Source organism: Grammomys surdaster, unplaced genomic scaffold, assembly GCF_004785775.1.
Source record: "Grammomys surdaster isolate TR1022 unplaced genomic scaffold, NIH_TR_1.0 192, whole genome shotgun sequence".
In the NCBI taxonomy this organism is placed as follows: domain Eukaryota; kingdom Metazoa; phylum Chordata; class Mammalia; order Rodentia; family Muridae; genus Grammomys; species Grammomys surdaster.
The window spans coordinates 428,149-444,959 of NW_021604637.1; the positions used below are offsets into that span (position 1 = coordinate 428,149).

Below are 16,811 nucleotides of genomic sequence, written 5' to 3' on the forward strand. Positions count from 1 at the left end.
CCAAACCAAAAAAAAAAAAAAAAAAAAAAAAGAGTCCTCGATTAGTAGGTTATAGAAATGCTGTGGCTGTGGCTGGTGAGATGGCTCAGCAGTTAAGAGCACTGACTGCTCTTAACCAGGTGGTCATGAATTCAAATCCCAGCAGCCACATGGTGGCTCACAACCATCCATAATGGGAGCTGATGCCCTCTTATGGGATGTCTGAAGATATCTACAGTGTACTTACATATAATAAATTTAAAAAAAAAAAGGGCTGGATTGAGCGGGGGAGAAGGAAAATGGAAAAAAAAATGCTGTGACTGGAGGGGAAAAAAGCACTTCCTAATCTTCAAGTGAAATACTAATCTGAAAATATTTACTATCTTTGGTTCGAGTTCACTTGTATCAATCCATCTATCCACCCATGTATCCATCCATCTATCCACCCATCTATCCACCCATGTATCCATCCATGTGTCTGCTCATCCATCCATCCATCTACACATCATCCACATCCATCATCCACCCATCTGCCCATCCACCCACAGTCTTGCTGTGGATGATGCTGACTTTACTGTCTGTTTCAGGTTGAGAACATGGAAGATGAGGTATGATTAGCTTCCCACACCCTGACAGCACCTTAAGATGACTAAAGTGCTTTGTGTCCTCATACATGATGCTGGTTAGAGTTTGAACTGGCTGGGGAGCTGTACTGTAATGTGACCCACTGACCAGAGGAAGACAGAGAACCTGTGCTAAGAAAGGACATCAATTCTAGGTCTTTAAGACTTTCTGCCATGAAACGAGAGAGAAGCTGGTCAATCCGGGGAACCACAAAGACCCTTATAAAGACATCACTAGACTTCCAGCCACCTCATCAACTCACTCTGTTCTTGCTCACTAAGCTGGACCACTTTACATTCTTAGTTCAGTTTAGTTTTTCTTGTTCATTCTGTGATAGAAAAAAAAAATAGACCAATGAAAAAAAAGCCTCTCGGGGTTTGAAAGAGTTGTTGGGGAAGATGGTATGTGTGTGTTGTGTATTAGACCTACAGTATTCTTGCCTTTCAGCTTACACTTTAACAACCTCTATCTCCTCCCTCTCTCTCTCTCTCTCTCTCTCTCACACACACACACACACACACACATGCACACGCGCACGTGCACGCACACAGAGTCTTACTACCTAGCTCATGTTGGTCTAAAATTTGCAGTCCTTCTGCTTGGTCTCTCTACTTCCTGAATCACAGGTGAGCACCATCACTTATATCAAAGAGAACTTTTATATCATTTCTTGATCACGATGTCATTTGACTCACCTCTCATCTAGCTTAGCATGGGGAAGGGGGAAGAAATGAAATGAAAATTTAAAAAAACTACTACTTAACCAAGTTTTTCAGCAACTCTTTCTTGGCATCGGAAAGATAAAGAGTAGAAGTTGGGCTTGGTTGGAGGTAGAAGCAGGCGGATCTATGTGAGTTCAATGCCAACCTGGTCTACAAAGTCATTTCTAGGACAGTCAGGGCTGTTACACAGGGAAACCCTGTTTCATTTCCCTTCTCCTGTCAAAAAAGGAAGAGAAGTGACCCAGTTTGTGGCCCAGGCTTAGAAGACTTAGAAGAAGCTGCATCATTGCGCACAAGAGCTGCCCACTGCTGGAAACATCTCATGTCGTTCATATATCTCACATGTTGTCCTTCAAATGTATCTTGATTTAGAATTTTAATTGTTAATCAAAACTAACAATTCCATTGAAGAAACCATCTGTTTTGGGTTATGAGTCTTGGCCTTTGAGAGCCCACAGTGTTGCAGGATATTTGATCACATTGTGACCCCCGGACTGTGTTATTTACTGAAAAAACCCTGTTTCTAGTTGTAGTGTGATTCAGCCCTTAACACACACCTTTAATCACTCTGGCTGGGAATACAGAATGCCCTGAGTACACAGCTTTAATCCCAAACAATGAAGGTAAAGTTAGTTTGTAGAAGAAAGCACCCATGTTTGAAAGTAATGTCTAATTGAGTTGGCAGACAGTAATGAACCCGAGAAAGATTTGACAGAATAGGATATGCCCAGCTCTCAAAAGAAGAGGGAGGAAAGGGAAGCTACTTAAGTGAGAGCAGTACAGGGAGAAAAGGAGAAAAGAAGGAGTCAGTTTTACCAGGACAGTTGTACAGAGAATGAGAAGGAGCCAGAAGATTAGAACATACTGCCAAAGTAAGTATGAGGCCAAGCAGAGCTATTCAGGAGAGGCCAAGAGAGAAGCCAGATTGAACCAGTCATATTGGAGAGGAGTTTAAGCCAGAACAGCCGAGTTCAGAAATAGTTAGAAAGAGTGAGCTTATTCAGCAGCAAGTCTCAGAGGCTGAAAACATTCTAGGCCTAGATACGATTGTATGGAGGCCAGAAGCTTCAAGGCCTAGGCCTAGGTTAGCAGACTAAAGCAGTAACACTCTGAGAGGACAGTTACATCAGGTGAGTAAAAGATATGTTTATATCACAGCATCTGTTTGTATTAATATCTAAGAAAAATCTTTGAAGGTCTAATAATTCCAAATCAAGGAATATGGCAAAATGTTCATCCAAATATGAACACATCATCAATTCTAAATTAAACCCAACCAGTCCTCAGAAGACAGAGACAGGCAGATCTCTGAAAGTTTGAAGTCAGCCTGATCTACAGAGCTAGTTCCAGGATAGCTAAGGCTATACAAAAAAAAAAAAAAACCAAAAACCTCTGTCTTCAACAAAAGCAAAGCAAAACAACCCCACCAACCAGTCATTCATGAAAAAGTGTTTTGCTCATAGAATTCGATTTCTTTTATTTTGTCGCCACAAGATAAAAAATAGAAATTTTTTTTATCTTGTAGAAACTGTAGTACATGTACTGTTGCCCTAGGCCTTTTTATAGAACTTTCAGGGTTACGGAAATAAATTTTATGTGGGAAGAAATGCAGCACAAAATATGGGCTATAACAGAAGCAGCTCAGAGTAACTGAAAATCTGCAGTGTGTACATCTATGTGTGCTTGTGTGTCTACGGTTACTAGTGAGGACATATATGTGTGTCCGTGTTTGTGCGAAGGCCAGAGGAAGCCATGGCCATTGTCTTCAGGTGCCATTCATATTGTTTTAGCTTGGGGGTTGGTTCTGCTTTCTTGGGGGGGGGAGTTTGTATATTTGTTTGTTTTAGTTGTTCTGAGATAGGGCCTCTCACTGGCCTGGAACTCACCAAGCAGTTGGCTGGCTACTGAGTCCCAGGGATCCTGTTGTCTCAGGCCTGGAATTAAAAGTATGCACACCACACACCCAGCTTTTGAAAATGTCTATTCTGAGATAGCTCTTAAGTCCTCGTGCTTTGCGTGGTAAATACTTTGCTGCCTGTGCTCCCTCTCCAGTCCTGAAACTCTGTTTGTTTGTTTTCATAGTGCTGGGGATCTCTAACACTGAGTGTGCAGAGAGTCTGATGTATTCTCGAGATGTGGTACCACTTGTGTACTTGTCTCCTGAGCTCAAAATGTGACAGAGGGACACTCTTCAGACTAAACCCCAAGCCCTGATCTATCTTCTTATTTGTTTCCTTGTAAGTCATTGACCTATATGATGGGAGATCGGGAAGGCCATGAGTCCACATTACCAGGAACCAAGCTGCTTTAATATCAAGGTCATGAAGACATCCCAGGCTCCTGCCACAGCTGTGAGGCTGATCTTGGGAAGATTAACTGCTGTCAGAGTTGGCATCTGAGACCATAAACAGACCCAGGGGACTGCAAATAAATGCGTGAGATACAAGGAGCTTTTAGAGAGAAAAGAGAGACAACTTCTGCCCACCAGATCTGGCTGTCCTTTTCTTTTTTCTTTTTTTTTTTTTCCCTCCTAGAAGGATCTCTTCACTGTTTCCAGAATAAACGCCAGGTGTTTTGCTGCATCTCTACCTCAAACCAAGTTTCTTTCTTTCTTAGAAACTGGACAGGCTGTTTCAATGCTTTTAGAGTGCCTGTGCTATAGAATGTCATAGAAAGGATTCCTAACTAGAAGAGAGTTCTCGGTAACAGGAATGACTGCTAAAGGAGACAGCAGGAAAGAGATGGCAATCTCTGAAGATAAGGAAAAACTGTCCTGTTATGACATGGAGGTGACATGGAGTCTAGGGGTAGATGAAGGTGACAGTCTCCTTTCTTTGGGGACATGGAGGTAGGGGTCTGGATCAAGACAGAATTCCCAGGCTAGAATGAGTACCAGAGAGGAGAGGGCTGAACAAAGAGAAAGTTCTAGAAATAGGAGAGGTCCCGATTGGCATGTGCCCATACAGAGATCATCTGAGACTTGATACACGCCAGTTGATTGACCAAGGAACAAACCTCAGAGTCACACAGAGCTGGGACTAGTTCTGGTTCCCACGGGCCAGAGTTCATAGCTCACAAGACATCTGTCAGGGGACCAAGAAGGGTTTCGTCTCCATGGTGGGAAATTAACCCGCTCATAAACATGGCAGTGGCTTCACCTTCCAAAGCAAGATTCGAAAACATTGGGCTGTTCCAAATAACTGTCCTGGAGCAAAGTTCAAGAATATTTATAGAAATATAAAAATATCTACTACCCAAAAGCTTAAAACTCACAATGTCTGGCATGCGAAGAAGCAGGGACAGATGAGCCATGAAGAAAACACAAGTCATCAAAACCAACCCGGAGGTCACAGAGGGTATCATGGGGCTAGGGGCATGACCCAGTAGAAGAGTGCTTGTTTAGCATGCACGGGACCTGGGATCAGTCCTCGGCATCACAGAAATAACTATATTTAATATGTCCACTGTGCCTCTCAAACACAGAAATGGTGAGTATAAAAAGACCCAAGTCCTATTTCCAGGGGTGAAAATGACAGCGTGAAGCGAAGAACAAGCTGGTTGAGAACAGCAGATTCGACACCGCAGAAAAATAGGCTAGTGAACTTGAAGGTGCTGCAATAGAACGGCAGATTCGACACCAAAGAGAAATAGACTCAGTGAACTTGAGGGCGCTGCAATAGAAATGCCCAAGTGGAGGACAGAGACTAAAGGAGTTAGCATAGATTTTTATATTATCATTATTATTATTATTACTATTATTTTGTTTGTTTGTGTTTTTGAGACAGGGTTTTTCTGTGTAGCCCTGGCTGTCCAGGACTTGCTTTGTAGATCTGGCTGACCTTGAATTCATAGAGATCCACCTGCCTCTGCCTTGTGAGTGCTGTATTTAAAAGCATGTGCCTAGCATTATTAGCAAGGTGTGGGGCAGGTGTCAGTGAGTAAATACAAGTATTACTGGAGAACTCAGAGGAAGACAGTAAACAAAAGAAAAAAAATTGAGGAAATAAAGGCTGAAAAGTTTCCAACTTTATTTTAAACTCTAAACCTATGTCACAGCCAAGAATATCAACTATATGTACAAGAAACAGCAAAAAAACAACAACAACAAGAACAACAACAAAAACTGTATCAGGTATATTACCATCAAATTGCTTAATGCTACTGAAAATTAAAATAATAAAAGCAGAGAAAGAGGGGCTGGAGATTGAGATGGCTCCGAAATTAAGAGCACTGACTGCTCTTCCAGAGGTCCTGAGTTCAATTCCCAGCAACCACATGGTGGCTCACAACCACCTGTAATGAAATATGATGCCCTCTTCTGGTGTGTCTGAAGAGAGCTACAGTATACTCATATACATAATAGAAATACATCTTTTTAAAAAAAACAGCTGAAGAAAAAAGTACAAAGTTAAAGACAACAGCAAACTTATCAAAAATAATGTAAGCTGAAATACAGTGGAGTAAGATTTGACGGGGAAAAATACTGTCTACTGAGAATTCTTTGCTCATATAAAATCTCTTTATGAAATATAGTAAAATAAAGATATTTTTTAGACAAGTGAAGGCCAAAAGAATTAACTAGCCAGTTGTGGTGTTACAGTGCTTTTAATCTCAACACTCAGGAGGAAGAAGCAGGCAGATCTCTGTGAGTTCCAGGATGGCCAGAGTTACAAAGCGAGATTCTGTCTCAAAAATAAACACATACATACATACATACATACATACATACATACATACATACATACATACATAAATGGAATGAGTGAAGCACCAATAGATTTACTGTTGTTGTTTTCAGTTTTTTGCTTTTTTTTTTTTTTAAGAATTAATTTATTTTATGTATGTGAGTACACTGTAGCTGTCTTCAGGCACACCAGAAGAGGGCACCAGATCCCATTACAGGTGGTTGTGAGCTACCATGTGTGAACTCAGGACATCTGGAAGAACAGTCAGTGCTCTTAACCACTGAGCCATCTCTCCAGCCCTGTGGTTGTTGTTGTTTGAGATAGGGTTTTGTTCTGTAACCCTGGCTGGCCTGGAGCTCAGAGAGCCACCTGTTTCTGCCTCCTGAGTGCTGGGGTTATAGATGTGTGCTACTTTCTCATGCCAGATTTATCTTTCAAGAAATGTTAAAGGAAGCCCTTTTCCAGAAGGACTAAAACTCCAGATGGTGACCAGATATTACACCCAAGAACAAGAGACAATGGGCACTGTGCACATAGCCTCCCCCCTTATATTCTCAATTTCATGTTCTCTCTCTCTCTCTCTCTCTCTCTCTCTCTCTCTCTCTCTCTCTCTCTCCCATTCTAAAAGCAAAAGTAACTGGTTGTTTGAAGCAAAAAAAAGTATTGTTATGTGGGGAGAGATGGCAGTTTGCTCCTTTTGTTCCCTAAGATTTATTTTTATGTCGTGTGTGAATATTCCTACATATATGTCTGTGTACTGTGTGCATGCAGTGCCCATGGAGGCCAGAAGAGGGCATCAGATTCCCCTGGAACTGAAGCTACAGGTAGCTGTGAGCCACAATATGGGGGTAGGGAACTGAACCTGGGTCCTCTGCAAGAGCAGCTAAGTCCTCCTAAGCATGGAGCCGTCTCTCCAGCCCCTGAAGATTTACTCTTGCAAGACTCAACTAATGTGCATGAAGTGCTTCATGAATCACTTTGAAGCAGATTGTGATACATTAGCAATACATATGATAGTTCATAAAATAAAAACAAGTGAGCATACAAAAAAAGCAGGGAGGAAGGTGAAAAAATGCTGCATTGTAGTCTGGTATTTCTACTATGCCTACTTTCCCAATAATTCAATGAACAAGAAGGCAGAAAATTACTCTACATATTTAAACCCCGACAACACCGTCAATATGCCTCACCTAATCAACACTTTTTAAATACTATTTGTATTGTGTGGGTGTATGTGTATGTATGTGTGCGCACACGTGCACACATGTGTCAATATGTATGCCCAAGGACAACTTGAAAGAGTTGGTTCCCTCCAATATGTGAGTTCTGAAGATTCAATTCAGATTGTAAAGCTTGACAGCAAGCACCTTCTCCTTCTGAGGCATTGCTCTGGCCCAAAGGTAGCCCAGGCTGGACCTGAATTCCTAATCTTCTTGACTGTCTCTTTAGCATATGCTATGGTCACATGCTACCATGATGGCTTAAATAGTATCTACTAAAAATAAAATAACTTTCTCTTTAAGTACAAAGAGAACAATTATTAAAAAAAAAAAAAAAAAAAGATCAAGAGGCAGGCAGATTTCTGAGTTTGAGGCCAGCCTGGTCTACAGAGTGAGTTCCAGGACAGCCAGGGCTACACAGAAAAACCCTGTCTTGAAAAACCAAAAAAAAAAAAGCTTAGCTGGGCAGTGGTGGCGCACGCCTGTAATCCCAGCACTTGGGAGGCAGAGGCAGGCGGATTTCTGAGTTTGAGGCCAGCCTGGTCTACAGAGTGCATTCCAGGACAGCCAGGACTACACGGAGAAACCCTGTCTCAAAAAACAAAAAACAAAATCATATTTGCACTAAAGCCATCTCAATAAAATCAAGATAATTCAGATATATGAACAATTGATTTGTGTATAGTTAGATTAAGTTATAGATCGATAACAGAAAGAACTCTAAAAAACCACAACCACTTGGAGGCTGAGAAGCTTATTTCTCAATGGTTCATAAGTGAAATGAAGCAGAGGAGAAGTAGGAAGTGCTTTAATCGAATGGGAATAAAAATATAAAGCTTTATGGGATACACAAAAAATGGAGCTTAGAGCAACACACACAAGACAGACAGCTGGGCTTTACAGAGGACTCAGATGAGCTCAGCTCCCACCTTACAGCACACACAGACTGGGTGCACTAGCAAGCGCTCTGAGCACCACAGCTTAGAAATGGCTGAGGTGGAGCAGGAGAGCTGGCTTAGCAACTAACAGTGCCCTGACCAGCCTGGGCACCTGAGTTCCCAGAACCTGCAGTGTGGAAGGAGAAAATTAACTCCCAAAAGTTATCCTTTGTTTTACACACACACACACGCGCACACACACACACACACACACACACGCTTTTGAAAAAGAAGTTGAGATGGTAAATTTCATGCAATAATCAACAAGTAGCCGAGTATTAAATTCAACCACACCCACCATTTAATCTCATTTCTAAGAAGAATTAGCGAAACCAATCATTGGCGACAGACATCAGAATAACTGTCTCTTTGGGACAAGAAATCAACTGGGATAAGAGAACATTTTAGGGTGACAGACATGTCGTCACTCTAGATTTGGATGAGATTACACAGGTATGGAGGGGTGTAAGTGTTCACTAAATTCTCAGCTTTAGACATCTGCCACCCTCCCAAAGAGGCAGGGTCTCCCTGTATAATCCTAGCTTGCTAGCCTGGATCTCTCTATGTAGACCCAAGCTGGTCTTGAACTCACAGAGATCCACCGGCCTCTAGAAAGGCCTGGCTACTGACTTAACAGTAATAAAAAGGAAACTATTAGGATTCCTGTAGGAGGATCAGTAGTTGTCAGGGTCCAGGATGGGGGGACAGAGAAGTCAGGGTCCAGGATGGGGTCAGAGAAGGGAGAGATGACTGGGTGAGCCCCGGGGGGTATTTCTGGCAGGAAACTGTTCTGCATGATATCACGATGAAGGGAACATGGCAGGATAGGTCTCACAGACCTATAGTGAGAGCATCAGGGTGAACCTTAGTGTAGATGCTAGACTTCAGGGAGTAATAATCCTCCAGCAATGACTCAGTGATGGAACAAACATACCAGTTAACTCAAGGTATTCACGGTAACAGAAACCACACAGGAAGAACAAGGGTCCTGGGGACTTCCTATGCCATCTTCCTCCTCCTCTTCCTCCTCCTCTTCCTCCTCTTCCTCCTCCTCCCCCTCTCCCTCCTCTTCACTGTTATTAAAAGCCAGACAAAGATACTCATGCCTTTGATTTTTTTTTAATTATGGATATGTGTTTGGGGGGAGGGGGTGTCACATGAGTGCAGTGTCTACAGAGGCCAGAAGAGGACATCAGATTCCCTGGAGCTGGAGTTACAGGAGTGAACTGAACTCAAGTCCACTTCTCTTAACTTGGGAGCCATCTCTCCACCCTATACTATCTCCTAAACTTTTCTGTACATCTAAAACCATTCTAAGAATAGTCCATGATTTAAAAAGTATTCATATACATACAAATGTGAAGTGTGTTTATACACACACACACACACACACACACACACACACACACACGCAAAAAATGTTGCTTTCTTACATGAGAAAAGAACTGGAAAGCAAACCCAGAAAAGCATTTGAGACACTAACATTTTGATTGTAGTTATCTCCAGACAGGAAGAGTAGGAGAGGTTCCTCTGTCCTCCATTTTCCTCTATGTTCCCAGCTGTCCCAATAAATGGGTATTGTCTCATGACCAAAAAAAAAAAAAAAATCCTTTTTCTCTTTTTAAAGCTTACACTGGCCTGTTGCTCCTGGATGGGCAGAGAGCCTTTACCCATGTCACTTCCAGCCAGCAGCTAAGGTGCAGGCTCCTAACCTTCCTCCCATTTGCCCCCACCCCCCAGGGTTCCTTCTGGCCAGAGATAATAATGAGTCAGAAGGAGGACAGGGGCTGTCCCTTTTCCTTAGGCAGAAGCCTGGAGAGGAGAGCTGGCAGGCTGGAAAGGGATGGCAAGACAGTGGCTGCCTGCCACCCAAAGAACCAGCCCACAGCTGCTCACGGCTCCCATCAGACCTTGTGAAGTTTGCTCTAAGACCTGACTTTTTTCTACAGGGAAATTAGACAGTAAGGATTGACTGAGTTTCTGATCGAGTGTGTCTGTGGTTAAGGGTCTGGATTTGGGGCAGCATCAGTTAGTAGAACTTCAAATTCCCACCGTGCCCCCTCCTGTCTCTGTTAGCCTGTAGCTTGTCTAACATCTCTGAGCCTTGTTTTCTTCCCAGGGTTCTCTCAGGTTGTCTATATGCATGTATCCAGAACTGCTTTGCTCCAGGATGTGTGGAGCTCTGGACCCTGGGGTTTACGGACAGAAATAAGACACACCCTTGCCTTTCAGTGAAGCCCATTGATTTTATTTTTTTAAAAACGCCTGACTACCTTCCACACACTGACTTTACTCAAACATGAGGGATTTTTTTTTTTTTTTTTTTGCTTTAAACAGAAGCCTGTCTTATGAAAAGCAGCTGAGAAAGAAACAGTTTAACTGCAGTCCGAGACTGTGCTGCTCAGAGGCACCCAAAGCGTTGGTGCTGCTTCAGGGCTGACAGGGGTATGGGTGTTGCTACATTTACCCAAGACACAGGTAAATCTTATCACTGGGAGACTACTGCTCCCTCCCCCGAGTCTGTTTACGATGGTCCATCCCTGCCCGGCTCCAGTCCTCAGTTCTACATTATGGTTTAAAGTCACTGAAATAAGAATGCAGGGATGAGCTGGCCTACCCAAGAATAGCTTTGTAAATCAAAGAAACCACAGTAAGGACCTCACAGGATTTGGGGCCATAATCACCCCATTAAACTGTCACTCTTCCCCACTGCCTGCTTAAATAAAGCCCAGATCAGGAGCCTCCCCAGCCAGTCTTTCCTTCTCCTGCAGTCTTTCCTTCTTCATGTCTAAGTTGATCTAAGTTCTCCACAGTTGCTCACAGTGGACTGCTGCGTTTGTTTGGGGGTTCTTGGTCCCAAACCTTAGCATTTTTGACTCATCGATTCCACTCACCCCCAGGTAGCACCAAGGCATGAGATCACAGGGTACTCTCTCACACACATTGGACAGAATTATAGGCTGGCCTAGAACTTAACAATAGAGATCAGGTTGGCTTCAGCTCCACAGAGGTCCAGAGTCTCTGCTGCTGGCATTAAAGGTATGTGCCATCACACCTGACAATATTCTTTTTTTACAGAGATTTCAAAGGAGAATGTTAACAACCATGCTTGGGGCCTAAGCACAGCTGATCTTTGAGAGTCACCTTGTCCTCTGGCCGGCTGTAAACAGTCATTTGCTGAGGTTATGAACCGTGTTTACAGTCAAAACAAATGCCTTACCTTCTTCATGACCTCCTTATAGTAAGAAGGCCTTTTGACCTATTTTTTTTTTAAACCATCCTATAATCCTCTTCAGTGTGTCTGAGAAACTATCCTATAATCTCATTCCCATTAGAGGAAAAAACAGAAAACAATGACAAAAATGTCCCTTACAAACACTACGAATAGAGCTAGGAAAACAATGTCCCAGGTAAAGGGGGCTTGCCACCAAGCCGCATGACATGAGTGAGATTTCTTTTTGTTTTTTTGTTTTTGTTTTTTTTTTGAGACAGGGTTTCTCTGTGTAAGCCTGGCTGTCCTGGAACTCACTCTGTAGACAAGGATGGCCTCAAACTCAGAAATCCACCTGCCTCTGCCTTCCAAATGAGTGAGTTTGATCGCCTAGAACCACATGGTCAGAAAGAACTAGCTCCCACAAATTGTTCCTTGACCTTCCCAAGAGTACCATAGCAGATGTATACCCCAATAAATAAAAGCAATTATAAATGAAATCCTGTGAACAATGACTTCAGAAACTACCACCATCTCCCTATATAGTTAGTATTTATATGGTCACGTGCACCCGCCCCTTCTGAGAACCCTGTCTTGAGCATGCACGCTCTCTCTCTCTCACGGACAACATCTTTCTTCTCTAACACAAGTGCTTAAATCTAGTTTTGTATTTAGTCTTTAAAATGATTTATTTTTATTTATCTGTACATGTATGTGTGTATGGATATGAATGTGTGTATCTGCAGAATCCAGAGTGCTAGTAGCTCCCTTGGGGCTGGAGTTACAGGCAGTTGTGAGCCACCTGATACAGATGCTGGGACCTGAACTCTGTTCCTCTGCAAGAACAGTAAGCAATCTTAACCGCTGAGCCCCCTGAAATCTATTTTAAAATCTTTTTCTTATTACACTCTACTTTGCTTCATACTGAATCCTGAACTTTTTTTCTGTGGCATAGTCAAAACTCCTGGCTCCAGCTGAGTGGAGGTTTGTCTAAAGTCACCCCTGGGGCTATCTATGGTGGCCCTGATTCCTCCACAGCAGCCTCATAGTTCAGTTATTCTATGAAAGTTTTGTGACAAGATCAGCTGCATGTCATAGGGCTACCGTTCTTGGTTGTTGGTACATAAACAGAGAAATGCTCCAGGATGTGATGGGCCCAGAACTAGTCCAGATGCAGACATCTGGGCCAGCTGTGCCAGGTAGACATGGGGAATAGGCAGGAGTGTTACCTGGATTAAGCTAGCTTCACTTGAAGGGCATGACTGACCTCTTTCGGGAACCCAAGTCTAGCCAGGGCTAGACACTTACTGAGTTTGGACTTCGCAGGGCCAAGTTATAACAGCGACACCATGTGGCAATCAGGAAGCAAGGCAGTTGGACAAGCTCTGTAGGTGAGGAACCTACCCTAGGGGACATGTAAGCCCTTAGTTCTCCTATAATTCAAGGAGGGAGATGGTTCTTAAGGCAAAACAAAGACTTTCTCTCACTAATGCAGATATGTAATGCTCCAAGTCTGTGTTGGTGTTTGTAGTGTGGAGATAAGCTTGGGTAGACAGACAGTCTTTGGTAAGATTACTTTGTACCTTTCTCCCTGTACATTCTTTCTCCAGATTTGTTGAGCACTGGCTCTAGAGCCCCCTAAGTCAACGGGTGTTCGAGTCCCCGCGATGCAGATCCACAGTGTATTCTCCCAAATACTTTAAATCGTCTTAATTCCTTTTTAAATCTGTCCAGTTGTGGTTTTCGGAAAGAATGCCTGGCTGTAGGATCCTAGCCAGCATAGAACAATCAGTCGTAACCCATACCAGTATCTAACTCATGGTAATCCTTCTGCCTCTGCTCTAAGTGCTGAGCTAGCAGGCATTCACTCCATTGTGCCTGGCTAGACTACCTATATCTAACAAGATGAAAATAGATGCCACACTGTATTGTTTAGGAATAATGTTTTTGAGTCCATATAAGCTCATTACAGATGAATTTTCCCCTGTCCACAGTGGGTTGGGACCACAGATGCAGAGCCTCAAAGGACAAGGATAAAAGAGACAACCATTTCCCCCACATCTCAGCTACCAGGCCTTTCTGCACTTCCCGGCTCTGGAGCTTTTGCAAGTAGAAAACAGTCTGAAGTTTGTGGCTCTTCCTAGCCCCTGTAAAAGCCTGAATCCTTTCAGAGTAGAAGGTGATGGTCCCGTTGGGCCACTGGAGAAGGCAAATGGATTTGAAAATGAAAGACCAGAGAAAAGTCCTGGAGCAGAGGTGGGGTAGGGTGGGTGGAGGTATATGTTGGGGGAATATGGTAAGGATCCCTCCCCTGGCTTCCTGACTGTATTCTCGTGCTCAGAGGTGGATGAGCATTGAGGAACAGCCCCAATGGTCTTGTGGTCTGTGGATAGTGTGGCTGGACCAATGGGTCTCTTGGTGGTGGTATAGGAGAGGGGAGGTCAGATGATAGCTTCAGTACACCAGGCTTTAGAAAAGGGGTGTCAAGTCTGGAATGGTGGTGCATATCCTTAATCCCAGCACTCAGGAGGCAGAGGCAGGTGAACCTCTGTCCGTTACAGGCCAGCCTGTGTCTAGGACTACCTAGTCTATATAGTAAGAGACTTTATCTCAAAACAAAATAAAATTATACACACACACACACACACACACACACACACACATACACATATATATATAGAACAGGACAGCAGTTGTGGGAATTCCCACCAGCCTGGCAGGGTTAAAGATCCAGAATCAGAGCTGAAATGGTTCAAAGAAAGCAGAATTTTATTTTGTATCCGTAGCTCATTTGGCATGGTGTCTGGCACCCATCTGTGAGTGTTAGATGCTATTGTTACCCTTCTGAGTGAAGCCAGGCTGGTGTGACTCACACAGGAGGCTTACCCCATCCTGCCTCCACCAAACATCCTGACTGCATGCTGGATGCGGTAAGTGCCTGGAGGGCAGGGGAGGGGAGCTTTGGAGTGAATTTGGCCCTGAACCATCTCAAGTGCTCATTTTCTGAGGACTTCCCCGTTTTCAGCTGTGAACAGGATCTTGAATTTTCCTAGATGCTGTCTCTTTCATGCTCAGTTCACACGCTCATGAGAGACAGTTCTTCGAGAGAAAACAATAGTTGACTAAAGCTGAGGAACAATCAACTAAAGACCTTTGAGCTGCTGTTACTCATCAATCGGTCTGTGACACACGCTGGGGACACATCCTCTGGTCTTCTAAGAGACCCAAGACTCCCTGAGGATGAGGCAGGAAGAGCTGGGCCTTTAGTGTCAGCCAATAGTATGTTCTCTCATGTGGGATTCCAGAAATAATAATTCTATTAGTCTCACAGCATTGGAGTCAACCTAGAAGTCTGGTTAGATCTGGATACTAAAAGCTTTTCCCTGTTACTTAGACAAACATAAATCAGCTGATCGGGATCTGGGGAGACAAGGAGGCTCCCATGCTGAGACCACAAAGGTCATAGATACAATTCAAAGTATCACTCCTGTCCTGGCCTAGAGCTGCATGCCCTAATCCCAGCTCTCTGGAAGCAAAGGCAGGTGATTTTTTTATTTTCGTGCCAGCCTGGTCTACAGATAGAATTCCAGGCCAACCAAGGCAACATAGTGAGACCCTGACTCAAAAATCAAACTATCACTGTTGTGACCCAGCTGTGCCCCATCTGACTATTTCCCTAAAGAAACTTAATGTCCATGCCAAGATGACACAAGAATCTCCTCTGGAGAGCCCTACCCAAACCACCCAGAAGACACTCACCCTCTCCAATTCCAGCCATTAGGGGCCACTCTTACATATCCAAAGTGTCACTTTCTAGATGTAGGCTTGAAAATGCTGTGATCCAGTTTCACTGCCTGTGACAGGGACTGATCATTCAACTTTGCAGTTTTGAGCCAATCCAGGCCTGTGATTACAGACTCCTGGGAGCTGCTTGAGAGAGTTAAGCTATCCAGATCTAAGGCCTTTTCAGGACTTGAACCCTCAAGCGGTCCCTAATTGGTTCTACTATTCTTGGCCAAGTACTTGCATCTACTAACCCTCAGCTTGTGGACACGTCTAACAGTCACGGTCACAGAACACTGAGGAGAGCAAGGTTTAGTAGGGAACCACGAGCAAACCAGGCCTGGTCCAGAGTCATGTGAGGGCCCACTGACCAATAGGCTGTCCCTGGAGTGGCCACATGCCACGGCCACAGTGTGGCTATGTTGCTTCTGGAATTCATCTACCACCCTCACTGGGTGGCTTGAGGAGAGGCCTCCTAGGTCTGATGTTCTATGGTCTAGTGCTTGTACCCTGGAATACAGACTGCACAGAACCACATATTAAGCCCCTCAGGAGCCTCATTCTTTCTCATTTTTTAGGTCTGATTACAAAGCTGAACTACTTGGAACATTGCTGGAATGGAAATGTATGGTTACTAATTTCATCTTTGGGCAGAAAAACTATGAATTTTTCCAACCCTGCAGGCTTAAGCCAATCACAGAGAGTTTCGTGAATCACTGAAAGCTCACCCTTAGGACTTCTGGATGGACATAGCTGAATTTCCCCCACAAATGCATTTAAAGCAAGTGCTTGAGCAAGCAGTGTGTGGACCATGCTGCAGGCTGCATTGACCCTGCTCCAGAGCTGGCTCCTTACCTCCCAGCACCGGATCCGGGCGAGTCCCCTTGCTTCTTCTGTAGAGATTGATTGTTCTCAGGTGGCTGTAGTGATCTTGGATTCTGAACTGAAGAAGTCCTCTGAACCAGAAAAAAAATAGAGATATTGGGAAGAAGATCAAAAATCTAAAAAAAAAAAAAAACCACAGCAATATTTTTTAATAGACCACTGGCCAAAGACATACACGATACAGCCTGTGGTCCGTAGCAGCTCTCATACGAGGCAGGGAAGTGAGCGAGGCTCAGAGGATATGTGGAAAGCCAAGCAGAGGTGGCACAGTTCTCTTCAAACACACAGTTCCAGTCAAGCAGGATGACTGTTTCAGTATGAAACCAAGAGTGGGGTCTGGAGAGATGGCTCAGTGGTTAAGAGCACTGACTGCTCTTCCAGAGGTCCTGAGTTCAAATCCCAGCAACCACATGGTGGCTCACAACCATCCGTAATGAGATTGGATGCCCTCTTCTGGTGTGTCTGAAGACAGCTACAGTGTATTCATAAATAAAAAAAAAAAATAAAAAAAAATTAACCTTAAAAAAAAAATATAAAAAAAAAAAAAAGAGTACTGGCTGCTCTTTCAGTAGATCCAGGTTTGATTCCCATCACCCACATGGTAGCTCATAACCATCTAGAACTTCAATATCCTCTTCTGGCTTTCATGAGCACTGGGCATGTACATGATGCCCATACATGTGTGTAGACATGGAAGGAAGGGAAGGGAAGGGAAAAGAAGGGAAGGGAAGGGAAGGGAAGGGAAGGGAAGGGGAGGGGAGGGG

The 16,811-nt window shown here is 43.7% G+C and overlaps 1 protein-coding gene across 1 annotated transcript in view; it reads right to left on the bottom strand.

Moving 5' to 3' along the window:
* Window positions 1–16,811, bottom strand: part of Tacc2 (transforming acidic coiled-coil containing protein 2) — a 186,237-nt gene that overhangs the window by 145,486 nt on the left and 23,940 nt on the right. The window contains exon 3 of the mRNA XM_028769369.1: window positions 16,018–16,118. Coding sequence (XP_028625202.1) covers window positions 16,018–16,118 — 101 coding nt within the window. The remainder of the gene's footprint in view (window positions 1–16,017; window positions 16,119–16,811) is intronic.